The sequence below is a fragment of the Sitophilus oryzae genome, unplaced genomic scaffold, assembly GCF_002938485.1.
Source record: "Sitophilus oryzae breed Bouriz unplaced genomic scaffold, Soryzae_2.0 scaffold_1059_pilon_pilon, whole genome shotgun sequence".
NCBI classification, from domain to species: Eukaryota; Metazoa; Arthropoda; class Insecta; order Coleoptera; family Curculionidae; genus Sitophilus; species Sitophilus oryzae.
This window is the reverse complement of record NW_022145681.1, coordinates 5,277,759-5,292,269: the sequence shown is the minus strand read 5'-3', so window position 1 is coordinate 5,292,269 and position 14,511 is coordinate 5,277,759. Positions and strand designations below refer to the sequence as shown.

Sequence of the window (14,511 nt, the reverse complement as noted above, 5' to 3'; positions counted from 1 at the left end):
AAAACCTTACATTTTAGTCATATACTTCTCTAATAAAACTGACCTTTATTTTTCTTTAAGAATCAGAAAATCTATTAATATATAGGGTGTTCCATTACAAAAAACACAACTTTGATATGTAACTTTTTTGGGGACACCCTGTAGAACTCTCTATATTTTTAAAAAGTACTCTGAATTGACTTACATATGCTCACAAAATTTCAACATAAACTGTCGTTCTCCTTGGAGCCTCCGCGTCGTATGAGAGGCGCCACCCTGTATTGCAATCTAGTGAACCGATTTTGATGATCTACTGAACAAACAGTTTCTATTGAACTATTGACACATAACATTTCAAATTTATAAGTTCTAATTTTATAGCCTAATATCTATTTAGTCAACATATTTAATTTATGTCAATTATGATGACAGGTATTTATAATTTGTATTCCAAATATGTCCAGAACCATAACTCGTAGCGATTTTTACCAAGAGACAATTTTTACGTAAAAAAACTCTTAAATGTATATTTTACTCGGTAGTTTTATACAAAAACGGACAAAAAATGATTACTGTTCAAACAAGTTAAAAAATATTTAGGTGGCGCCCTTTACAAGTAGGAGTCATATTGACATCAACATCAAATTTCTCATGCCAAAAACTCCCAAACACCAATTTTTATCCAAATATTAACGTTACTTCGGAAATTATTTGGAAAAAATCAAAATAAAAATCTTCTACATTCTGTAACTCCGAAACTAAGCATTTTAGGACATACATTTATACGAACTTTTTTTCATATTTTTATCTGCAGAATATGCGGCCAAAGTTTCCGGAATACGGTTCGGATAACCCTGTATATTATTGTATTATATTTTATTTTTAGATACTGTGACTTAAAGAAAAGAAAATTACGACAAACTGATATATTTGTCGAAGATGCCAATACACCTAATGGCCATAATAATCACCCTGTACATAGTTGATGTGAGAAAAGAAATAAAAACGATTTAGTTTAATAGCCCTTACGTACATTCACGCTTCAGTAAAAATCATTTAAATACCGACAAAAGAAAGTACATAAAATCAACAACAATTTACGTCAATTTAAACATTTTCTTGGCCATCGGACTGCACCTAATCGTCCCAAAACGCTAAAAAAATAAATAACGTCCCCCCAGAAAAAAGTCTATGCCCAAAGAAACGCGATACCAAACTCAACATCGAAGAATATTTCAGTCCGACGCGACGCCGCGCAAGATATTGATAACTAGATGCAGTAATCGTGGGTGAAATATAAACATAAACAGCACTAATTTACGTGTAATGGGGAGCTAGTAATATCTCTATAACATAGGAAATGTGTACTTGGCGTTTCTTAGTGATTTTAGTGAGTGATTTAGATTAATTTAAAATAAATTTTGAATTAGAATGAATTAGATTAAATTTTTTGAGTTGTTTTAAAAAAATTATTAATTTTTCTACATTCATTTAAATTTTTATCTAAGAATTAACTAAACATCATATTAAAATATTAAAAATGTTTTCTAAAATTAAACTAACTTTTAAAAAAACTAGTTTTATGTTTCTTAAATATAAAAAATAATATCTATACTGATATATAAAATCCTTAAGTGACTGACACACTGATTAATCACAATCCTGCTCAAACCACTCAACGTAAGAAGCTCAATTTTGGCATACAGGTTGATTCTAGGGTGTAGAGGTTCGATAAGAAGGGATTTTTCGAAATTCCAGTTCCAAGGGGGTGAAACCACCCCTCAAATATTACAATATTTTTTTTATTGAAAAAACGGTCGTTTCCGAAAAAAACGCTTAAACCCGTATATTTTATTTTGTTTTTTTACATATTTTAAGATTTTTAAAAATGTATACAGGGTGTTTCGAAAAATTTGGTCATTGATTAATCACGATTCGTGATTTAAAGCGCTTGACGTAAAAAGCTGATTTTTGGAAAACGGATTGACTTTAGGGTGTAGAGGTTCGATAAGAAGGGATTTTTTGAAACTCGAATTCTAAGGGGGTGAAACCACCCCTCAAATATTAGGTGAGTTTTTTGGAAAAACTCTTAAACACGTATATTTTATTTTGTTGTTTTACATATTTTAAGATTTTTTATAAATTTATACAGGGTGTTTCATAAAACATGACCAGTGAGTAATCACGATTCTGCTTAAACTGCTTGACGTTTAAAGCTGATTTTTCGCAAACGGATTGACTGTGGGGTGTAGAGGTTCGATAAGGAGGGGTTTCTCGAATCTCAAATTCCAAGAGGGTGAAAACGCCCCTCAAATATTACAATATTTGTTATTTAAAAAACGGTTAGTCTTTGGGGAAAACGCTTGGACAAGCATAATTTGTTTGGTTTTGTTACATATTTTGAAATTTTTAAAAAAATCATACAGGGTGTTCCAAAAAGTTGCGTAATTGATTGACCACGATTCTGCTTAAACTGCTTGACGTAAAAAGCTTATTTTTGGTAAACGGATTTTTCGAAAGTCAAATTCCAACGAGATGAAACTACCCCTCAAATATTACCAAGTTATATAATAATATCGCCATATTGTTTTTTCTCATGCTGACATAAATGTGAGAATATTTTATCCAGTTTGTATGTTAATGGAAATTCTTGCTTTGCTTTATCACCATTACAAATGATTAATTCGACGCGAACGAAGTCGTGGGTACACGCTAGTTCATTCATAAAATACTTTTCTTATTTCAAATATTGTCTTTGAATTTTTTCTTCTACATTTGATTAAAAATTCGAAGTCCATTAAAAAATCATAAAAATCGTTGCTTATGTGAAAAAATAGAATTTATTTCATACCCTTTTTATTAGCTATTTAATTATGCCCTTTTTATTACCTATTTAATTTAGTACCTTCTATTTTAACCAGTTAAGTTTGAGTTTTTCTAAACTGGAATCGCAAAATGTGGAAGTAAGACTATCTCTACAGGGTGTTTCAAAAAACATGTGCCATCTCTCATGGGAAGGTTCCTCACGAAAAAATACTTTTCATATCAACATAGGTCCGATTTGGTTTTGTTTCATAGCTACAGGGGGTTAAAGTCTACATTTGTTTTTCGATTTATTAAAATTTTCTTCCAAGTGCTTTTAGTGGTTCGAATAAAATTTTGAGGATAAAAGATATTATAAATACTGCATATTTTAATGTTAAAAAAGTGACCACAGATTCATCAGGGACGTGCATATGGGTTATCACTGGAATATTTTTCGAGAAAAAATATGTGCGCCACTGACTTTTTTCTTTTGATAACAAAATTGTGTTTAATGCCAGTTAAAAGTTGTATCTTGATATTTTGTCGATTTTGATCTCCTTGATAAGATAAACGAAATTTTATTAATAGCAATTAATAAAAATAAAATTAAAACATTATTTATTTTACCTAATTTATTTTTAAATATTATCACTATTAGTTATTATTACTCTTAGTCCAACACACAGCAAATTCAAATAAAAATATAATGGTATTTAAAATAATTAGAAAAGACCTAATATTAAAAAATTTTAACATCCTGTTACTTTAAAACTTTGCATTTCCGTACCCATGTTTATGGGAACTTTTTTCATATTTTTTGATAAGGAATCGCAAGTTCATGATATTATTTTTTTTAAGTTGCTATTAGACCTAGATCAATGCAAATAAGTAAAATTGTGTTTACAAGAGACAACTTTTAATCGGATTAAACGAATTATACTATTTCGCTAACAAGAGAAAAAAAGTCATTTTTTTTGTTTAGAAAAATATTCCAGTCATAACCCATATGCACGTATTTGGAAGAAAATTATAATAAATCGAAAAAATATTAAGACTAACACCCTGTAGCTATGAAACAAAGCGGAATCGGACCTATGTTGATATGAAAAATAAATCTTATTTTTACGTGAGGAATCTCCCCACGAGAGATGGCACGTGTTTTTTGAAACGCCCTGTATAATATACGAAATGTCTACTTGGCGTTTTTTTTAGTGATTTTAGTGAGTGATTTAGCGATAATTAAATTTTTCATACAATATTTTTAAGTATTCGAAAAACAAGTTTTGTCCTATTTTGGCATTTTGCATTAAATTTTTGTACGTCTATTTCTTTTTAAAATTTAAATGAACAACATATTAAAATTATTTTCTAAAATTAAACTAACTTTTAAAAAAATATACTTTTAATTTCTATTAAATATGAAAAATAATATTCGTTCATAAAATGATTTTCCTTTTTTTAAATGTTGTATTTGTTAAATTATTTTACGTTTTGTTAAAATAAAATAGTTTTATTTTTATTGATTTTATTAAAATTAAAACTAAAAAAAGAGTTTTACTTTTAATCATCTGCTGATGTTAATATGGTTAGCAAAACGCTTGTCCGGTATTAAAAGTAAAGCGTTTTGGTGTATTGTGACAAATTAGTGGATTTTTTTGATTAGTGGTTTTATTTTGCTGTTATAACACCAAAGCTTCCAGCCTCCCATCTGTAAAATTTATTTAAAATTCAACTCTCCCATTAAAAAATAGTTTCTTATGTGAAAAAACAAATTTTTCTTCTATACATATAACCTTCTACTTTAACTAAATTCCATTTTTTCTAAAGTGGAATCACGCAAAATAATAATAATACATAATTATCCGCAGAGATAATTTTTTAGATAATAATCTAAAAAATATCCACAATTACCGTATATGTTGACAAATACAACAATTATCTACATTTAAATTGTGATATAAACAAAATTGAATTAAAATTACAAAATAAAAAATACTGGTTTTCTATTGACGTTATATAACTTAGATTAGCTGCGATTTGAAATATTTTAGAACAATAGCTAGTGCATAATATAATTCCGAAAATGCAACAGCAATTATTGTTCTTCCGTATATTTTACAAACGTTATATTAGCACTGAATTAAATAATTATTACGGTTAACAGTAATATTTGTGTTGATATTGTGTGGCCTGCATACAATTAAACCTAAATAAAATAACGAAATCCATCATTTTATGGGACGCTCTCGAATTCTAGTTTGATTAATAGAGATGTTTACAAAAAAAACTGACAAATACAGATAGGTACAGGATGGGTCATTGTACGCTTTTAAAGACGAAAACTAATATCGGTGTCTGGAGCTCAATTTTTATCAAAAACATGATAATGAAAACTGCACATCAATATCTGTCACCGTTTCGGAGTTACGGGGTGTTTTTCAAAAATGTGCAATTTAACAGTATTTTCGTGAAAACATTTCCAAAGCACCTTTTTACGTAGAATTAAGTATATATTTTTTAATTAATAATTTAAGAGTTATCAACAGAGTTCGCCACTTTTAACTAGTAGGCTTTTGACCCCTTAGACGAGGCACCGCCACAGAACGCTGAAATTATCAGTAAATTTTTGCAGCCAATTTCGAGAATAATTGAATAGCTGACCAAGATTCCAGCCGTTGGCCGTCGAGACCGCCGGACTTAGTGCCTGTTATCCTTAGTGGATTTTTATCTTTGAGAAAAAATAAAGGTTCTTATTTTTAAATTGCCCGTATAATCTAGACATAAATTAGAAGTACTTAGCCGTTACGCGAGGGTATCTTCTACCCCCCCTGAGTTAATTAATTCCGCGAGAAATGTCCAAAAACGGTCCCGTCTATCCATAACAGAAGACGGTCAACAGTCGAAAACCTGTAGCAAAATCTCATATCTTGGTTTGTATCTTTGGTTTGCTATTAATTTTTATTGTTATTAGATATAGTTTAAACGTGTTGATGTTAAATATTGTTTCTGCATCTCTCATTGCAAATATTATTTTTGATTTAATTGCTGCCCACAGCTACAATTTTTTGCATTACAGCTGGCGCCGTTCAAAGCCTACTTATTCAAAGTTGGCAAATTTTTAAAAACTCTATATCTCGAAAAGGAAAATATCAAGTATGTTACATTTTTGGAAAGGTAAAATTAAATTCTTTTCAATGAATTAAAAATGTATAAGGTGTCCCCTATAAAAAATAAAATTTTCTGTTAATAATTCTTAAATTATTAATTTAAAAAAAATTATATTTAAACCATTAAATTCTACGTAAAAAGGTGCTTTGAAAAAGTTCACAAAAATACACAATTTTTCATAGCAAAAAAGTTACAACGATTTTTTAGAGAGATGTCAATGTGCGGTTTTCACCATCATGTTTCTGATACAAATTGAGCCCCAGACACCGATATTAGTTTTCGTCTATCTCCTACAGAAAAGGGTGTTTCCCTTTAAAAGCGTCCAATTTGACCCACCCTGTACACAAGGTGTACAAGGCTGAGCGTGCATCAGAAGTTTCTAGAAAACTACAATATCTAGATAGGATATTTTTTGCCCACATCATTGTTACACAATGATATCTATCAATTAAAAATATTTTCAATATGGCGCATGGCGGCACTTCCAGAAATACCGGAAGTTGACAGCAACTTTCTTTTTTTTTAATTATCATAAATCATTTTTTTCAAATAGAAACCCACTTTTTTTGTTTCACCAGTGTGAAACCATTAAGTTTCACCAGTTAAACCGTTACTTTTGGATTATACATTCATGTTCCTATACTTAAAATAAATAGTTTTTAAGATATTTAAGTTTCAAAGCGTAATTTTTCTTGATTTTATCTAGCTTCAATTTATTGACAGTAAGTGCCAAACAATCACAATTTATTACCTTCTGTCAAAATACTAATTATTGGAATTTCGTATACTACAGGTCGGCATTTCTGGTCTTGGGTGCCGATTTTCGTGTGTACGAAGAGTACGGTCAACACGCTTATTAAAATAAGATGTACTGAATAAAGACAGAAGGCAAGTATTTTTCAAAGCGCATGGAATCTAACGTCAAATTAAGTGATTATGCAATAAATACTTCGTATTTTTGCTCTCTTCGACTTACTAGATTGCCATAGCGATTCACTCCTATACATGGAAACGCCGACCCAATGTTTCGCTTGCCAACAGGGTATATGATAAATACTGCTGCTAAAACTTTATAAAGTGCATTTTTAAAAATTTATCTCGTATTTTAGTGATATCTAATAGTTGAACTAATAACATACCATATGATCTAAAAAAAACGGTGCCCAAAGTTGGCTTGGAAATGATGATTCATAACATACCGATTTTTTAACAGTGACGTAATATGGCCAGATATATTGTTTTACATCGCTTGACGTTTAAAGTCATAGGCTGCTTGTTAAAAAATAGAAAAATATACGCTTTAAAACTAAATCTTAAATAACTTAAAAACTATTTGTTTTAGGTATAGGAAGATATATATAATCAAAAAGTAACGAATTCAAAAACCTTTTGTTTCACCCGTGACATTGATCACTAGTGAAATCAAAAAAAAGTCAAATCAGCCTTAAAAAGGGAAAATCAAATCAGCCTTATCACCAATTTGCCCATTAGGTTGTGTATTTTCCCAGTTCTTTGAATCAACGACAAGAATTTAAAAAAAATAAGTATTTAAAAAATATTTTTTCAGCTCTTGAACATTATCAGTAGTTTGTGCATTCAAAATCAAAACCACAGACCGTCCAGGCATACCAACAGACGAGACTTTCACATCAGAGAGGGTCCATCAGAGTTTGACTGGGAACATGGACTAAGGGAATCAACAATTCAAGCTCTACACAGAGAACACTTTGGGGATCATAACCTCAGGCACCTAATTTATTCTGCACCCCTATTAGGTAACATCTCGTCGTGTTATTATGCAATTTTTTTCAATTTTGAGGAATATTTCAAGACCACGATTCTAAGTTTCTGCATTAAAATTGCGTTTTATCTTTAATTTATTCTTATATTTTGTTTTATTCTCTGTTTATACAATGTTATAATAATACCGGGTACCTCTCAAAAGTGGCCCACCCCTATAACTTTTTTATTTTTTCAAATAAAACAACGAGATTTGGTATGTTAGTATATGACATAAATTGGGATTGATTGACGTATTCAATTGTTTTCGGTCACTTCCGGTTTCACCGGAAATGACAACTTTTGATTTTTAAATGGCACCCTCTGAATCGAATAACATATCATATGCCAATTTTTGACACAGTCACTCAAAAACAAATTCTATTTTAAATTTCAATCTAGAATGCCATGGCTGTGTTAAAAACACTAATTTTTAATCAAGGAGCCTTGGAAAAATAGATTTGATCGTCCAATATTTTTAGTGTCTTGTCCTGGCCGGTTAATAGATGCCCAAATCGTATTTTTAATCATATCTCAATCATATATTTGTAAAAAGCATTTTTTACGAATAATTTCATACCACACACTTGGTATTTTGAGTCAAATTGTCGTTATGAAACGCACGTTACAATTTCAAATAAACCACATGCCAAAATGTCAAAAGTTGACATATGATATGTCATTCGATTCAGAGTGTCATTTTCTATCGAAAGTAAAAAAATACCGAGGGTGCCATTTAAAAATCAAAAGTTGTAGTCATTTTCGGTGAAACCGGAAGTGACCGAAAACAATTGAATACGTCAATCAATCCTAATTTATGTCGTATACCAGCATACCAAATTTTGTTTTTTTTATCTGAAAAACGCACCCGGTATATTACTTATTTTCATGAAATATTTGAAAAATAATAAACTATTAAATTAGGGCTACTAAAACATTGTTTATTTCCTAAAACATTCCAAATTTGAGAACAATATTTCGTGCTGTTTAACAAAAAAAGTTCCAACCCCAATTGGTTGCTTCAAAAATGTGTGACCGGTAAAGCATGTTTCTTAATGTAATTAACATTCTATGTTTTATGTTATGTTCATATTCTCCGCAAAATTCTATAACTTTTTTATATACAATGTTTTATATCTAAAACTAGTAGTTTTGTTATATTTCATTTTTTTTTAAATAAATGTTTACCTATATTTTGAATACACATATACTATAACATCATAGTTGCCATGACAAAAAGTAATAATTATCAAACTTGGACATGTATCATAAGCAAGAACAAAAGTTGAATTTTAGTTTAATTTATTGTAGTAAGTATAGGTGGTAAATTTAAAGATATAGTAACGAATTTTCCTGAAAATGAATTAGTCAATATGACTGATATAACGGACAAACCAATAAAAAAATTATGTATGTATATGGCAGTAACGCTTATGGGACCAAGTACAAAAAATAGATAGAAAAGTGACCAACTGCAAGTTCTTAGTTCATGGCCATGGATATTTATTCTTAGAAAATTTCAGATAAACCTACATATCTAAAAAGGTTTCTAAAATATTTATTTTTCTAATTAATACACAAAATGTTCAATATATTTTTTGCAAAAATAAGCTTATTGGTATGTTTTAAGGGTTGAATTATATTACCATTTAAAATATTTGGATATATAAAAAATTCCCTATTTCTTATTAATACAAAACATCTAAAATGAACTTCATTATTTATCACTAGCATTTCTATAATATTTAATGCAAAAACATGATATGTCAAAATTTTAAGTCTTCAATCAGAATATAACAAATCAGTAGTATGTGTATCGTTCATAAGATTAATCGTTCATAAGATTAAATTAACCGATCAATAATTTAACAAGTTCAATCGAAAACGCAGTTACCATACTTAGTAAACCACCTACTTATCTATATAATACCAACATTAATTCAACTTAGGTAAACGAAACAGAGCCATTCCTTTCGGCGATATAGCCGTCCTAGCCAGAGGTCAACTCTACGCCAACTATGCCGGTTACATCTTCGTACAAGACCCCCACGAAAACGACTGCGACGATTGCTGGTCTTCGAACCGAACACCATGGCACCCGAGACAAAATGAACAACTGGTAGCTCTGTGGACTGTCAGAAGAATACGACACCGATACTTAGAAAGAGATCCCAAATTTGAAATTGAATATACTATCTCGCCGGTAAACTTAAGATACCACCACGAAAATTACATAAATCCCAATGGCGGTTTAAATTATAATCTTCCTGGACATATATTCGTATTGAGAAGTGGAGATAACCATCCAAATATAGATGGGCACTTTAATACAGACTATCAAAAGGATAGTGTGTTTATAGCCCAAACGCCTGATGGGACCAAGTATATTTTGCACAGTTTTCCTGCCTACTTAACATCAGAATCGCCCAGGTATGTAATGTCATAACTATACTATAACTAAGTATAATTAACCTGAAAAAGTCGCTTGGTGACTATTGCACAAATCAAAGCACATAGTAAACCAAAAAGTACACAAAACTGGAATTTCATTGCATCATGCAAACCTTATGCATTAACTTTAAACCTATTTTTGGTACAAGCATTAACAGCATTTAGATTATTCCTTTTTACAGTAATATCTGCAACTTAATTACAAATTTATTCCATAAATGTTTAAAACCTAATTCAAATAATCTTTAAAATATTCTACGGTAGATAATAGAGATGAAGAAAACTATCTTGCTTATATATTCCATAAATTTCTATATCAATAAATATTTTCCTACCCTCATTTTTCCACAATTATCTAGTTGACTACGACATTTCTAGATTAATGACATTTCCACCCTTAGAGATGGGCAAAACTGCGATTCTCCATTCGCAATTGAAACTGCGATTGCGATTTTAATATTTACCAAACCAAATTATTCGTAAAAAGATGCTTTTTCTAAATATGCCAATGAGCCACCCTCGTTCCATTTGAAAAAATTGAGATATGATTAAAAATACGATTTGGGCGTCTTTTAAAAAGCCGACGACAGGACAAGACGCGAAAAACAATAGACGATCAAATCAATTTTTCCAAGGCATCTTGACATTCTAAATTAAAATTTAAAATACGATTTTTTTAATTTAAAATATCAAAAGTTGCCATATGATATGCCATTCTATTCAGATTGTCATTTTATAAAGTAAAAAAATACCGAGAGTGTCATTTAAAAATCAAAAGTTGTAGTCATTTTCGGTAAAACAGAAAGTGACTAAAAACAACTGAATACGTCAATCAATCCTAATTTATGCCATATACTTACATATCAAATCTAGTTTTTTTACCTGAAAAAATAAAAGAGTTAAAGGGATTGAGTGGTTCTCTTGAAAAACACCCGGTATATTATGATCGTGGCACTAGAAAATAATACCTTCCCTATAAATAAATAATATCAGAGAGAAAATTCAATCGCAGTTTACTATAAAATGCTTCAATAAACCACAAAATTACATTCGCAACAATACCGCAAATCGCAACTCCTAAAAATTCAAACTCGCAGATAGAAATCACGGTCCCAGTCTCCCAGTTTACAAAATCACAATCGCAGCAAAATCGGAAATCGCAACAAAGTCGCAAATCGCAGATATTGTAATACTGGTTGCCTAAATTGAAACTCGCAAATAAAAGAAATCGCAATCGCAGTTTCCTATGAGAGCCAATCGCAGGTTGCGATTGCTATTTTAAAATCGCTGCGATTGAATCGCAGTTTGCGATTTCTTGCTCATCTCTATCCACCATAACTATAATCTGTCCAACGAAAGAACATACGACTATGAGACAGACTTCTGTATCATTTTATTTAAAAGATTGATTGTTTTTTCTGTCATTTTTTGCAATTTCGTCTGTCAAAATTATCTATTCTTCCGATAGACCGAACTATACTAATACTTCCTATATATTTTTTTCTATACTTATTATACACCTTTTTTAAACCTTTAGAAGACATTATAGCAAAACAAAATCACCAGCGTCTTCTACCACATCCAAACAAGATTCAGAAGATGAAAAGAAAATTTATGAAACATTACTGGAAATATTGCACAAAAAAACATCACCTGAAGTAGATAGGTATAATAAAAAGATACATGTAAATATTTTTTAAGTCAAACACAAAAAATTTTCAGGTTTACACCAACGCGTAAATCATCTACTACGCTTGCTACTACAACATTGCATAAAACTTCATCCGACAGAATTATACCGTTGACAGAATTGCAAACTCCGTTTACAACTAAATCAACCACAGGCTATGTCGAAGCCCATTCTCCATTAACCACAATATACACTACTCCTAAAAAAAGCAGTACCACTTCTCAAGTTGTTACATCTGAAAATTACCCCGTTAGCGTATCCCATTCTTATCCGACTACAGAATATCACAGTTCACCTAAATACGAAACTACTCGAAAGAGTGGTACCACGACACCACTTCTTACTTCACAATTAATCTCAACCACAACATCTGATCTATATCCTAATTATGTTACCACATCGCAAAAGTACGAATTAACCCCTATTAAAACAGAACCAATTTCTTCGCGTCTAACAACACAATTATACTCAAGTACGAAAACTCAAACAACGCCAAATCAGCAAACAACTAATTATTATAGACCAGCCACTGTGCAACAAACATACACAAATTCCCAAACTACAAGCAAACAATCTACTCCATATATAGTGTATACAAAACCAAGTACGTTTTCGACATATCAACCAACTCCCACTACTGCCTATGTAACACCCGCAAAAACAGGTATTATTCCACCAAAAACGACGTTACATTACTTTGTAGCTGAAGAACAACAGAAAACTACATTAGTGTCAGAAAAACCTTCGATAGCTACTGAACAGGAAAATGAAGAATATGAAGAAGCATTGTTTGATATTAAAGGGAAACCAACATATTCTACAACACCGATAAAAAGTACTTTTATTACGCAAATTCCTACGCAAGGTACGACAAAATCTTCAGAATTTACTAAAGAACAACCTTTAACTTACCTAACCAGAAAAACAACTACATCTTACCCTTCAACAGAACCAACAACTAAACTATATTTTAAGCCTGAAACTACTTACACAACAACTAAGGAGTATCAACGACCTAGTACATTTAATATACCAATAACTGTTTATGAACCAACTGAAACAGATGTTACATTAAAAGACACCAAAACTTCAACAATTCCTTATGGTACTCGATTTACAGAAACTATTTCGACTTCTTTTCAAAAACCTTTAACTAATACTGATCAGCCCACAACTAGTTTATTTAATCCTACAACTACTTATAGCAAAATTCCTATTTACACCACAAAGCTGTCTAAAATACCTACAACTGAAGTTGAAACAAGTGTAGGTTTAACAACTCTAATGAATATCAGGCAAAATAAAACTACAGAAATGACCTATTACACAGTTGAAGAAACAGAAGCTACAAAGGAAAGTACATTGACATCTCCTGATAATAGAAATACACCAACGCAAAGTGAAGATAGCACACCAATAAGAACCACGACACCTATTAAAAATGTTTATGAGCTTGAAACAACTCCAAAACATATAATTACTACAATCCAGTCTGATGGTCGTGTTTCGGTTCAAACAACACCTATTGAAGAAACAAGCACTGCAAAAATTTCGACCTCAAAGCGAAAACCTACTCTAACAACTGAAAAAAGTAATTTTCTTATCGACACAACATCGAAAAACGATTTCAAAATTCCACTTTATAAAAAACCTCCAAAAGATTACAGCGAAGACGACATATTCGGCTCGACAAGAAGCACTGTTGAAGTCTTCAGACCAACTATATCTAAAAAGTACACTAAATCCGACGTTGAGGAGGCACTATTCGATATCAAGAACCACAGAAAATCTAAAACTCTGAAAAGGAGAAAAAGTACTACCACCGAAAGCGCGCCTTCAAAAGTGGTTTATTCCGATTTTTTTGAAGCGTCGACAATTCCAACGGCCACCCAAATACCGCCAACGATGACCACACCAAATTTCATCCTGACCACATCAGCTGTTTATGCAAAACCCTCGAAAACTAGATTTTCAGTAAGAAGAAAAACTACCACAACAGAAATACCAGTTGTAACACTAGAAACTCTTCCTACAGCTACAGAAAGAGAAAATTCATTATTACGTAAAAATGATCAAATCGAACCAGTGACGCGTCAAAGTTATTTGACATCAATAAGTTTTGAGGTAAACAAGAGAAAGAAACTATTTGAAAATCAATTAAAGGAAAGAAATAAAGGCATATCATCCAAGACACCTAGTCTTAAACAATTAGAACAGCACAAGTATATCGAAGATGTTACCACAATTGCTAGTACAACCAAGCCTTTCACTAATGAAGTATTTGATAAACTTGCTTTAAGATTAGTTGCTGAAGCAAAAGGAATTGAATATCTCGAAAATGCAAGTACATTAAGCTCAGCTGGTGAAACACCGACTACTACAATTAGTTCCAGCACAAATTCAACAACAAAGAAAAAGAAATATACTAGAAGAAGAAGCTATGTCCCTAGATCAAAAAGGCCTGTAAGAAAAAAAATTGTAAAAACAGAAATAACATAAAACCTAAATAATACCGCTTTTGATTGAGTTAGTTATTTATTTAGTGTAATTTGTAAAATACTGTATACTATTAACTTTTAGAAATAAATAATACTATAAAATAGGTATTTAAAATGTTTTTATAATTTTAGTTAAAATAT

At 30.9% G+C, this 14,511-nt stretch overlaps 2 protein-coding genes across 2 annotated transcripts in view; one reads left to right on the top strand and one right to left on the bottom strand.

The window, feature by feature from the left end:
• Positions 1-14,511, bottom strand: part of LOC115877025 (nuclear cap-binding protein subunit 1) — a 41,919-nt gene that overhangs the window by 20,821 nt on the left and 6,587 nt on the right. The window lies entirely within an intron of this gene.
• LOC115877015 (mucin-3A-like) lies at positions 1,233-14,445 on the top strand. The gene is made up of 5 exons (XM_030893081.1): positions 1,233-1,369; positions 7,520-7,727; positions 9,681-10,161; positions 11,720-11,848; positions 11,905-14,445. The coding sequence occupies exons 1-5, from the start codon at positions 1,340-1,342 to the stop codon at positions 14,369-14,371; spliced, it is 3,315 nt and encodes a 1,104-aa protein (XP_030748941.1). The 5' UTR covers positions 1,233-1,339; the 3' UTR covers positions 14,372-14,445.

What these genes read in the sequence shown, in the direction of transcription:
- LOC115877015 (XM_030893081.1), top strand. Translation starts at nt 1,340, where the DNA reads ATGTGTACTTGGCGTTTCTTAGTGATTTTA. An exon ending in GGCGTTTCTTAGTGATTTTA is followed by an intron (nt 1,370 to 7,519) that starts GTGAGTGATTTA and finishes ATATTTTTTCAG; the next exon opens with CTCTTGAACATTATCAGTAG. An exon ending in ACATCACCTGAAGTAGATAG is followed by an intron (nt 11,849 to 11,904) that starts GTATAATAAAAA and finishes AAAAATTTTCAG; the next exon opens with GTTTACACCAACGCGTAAAT.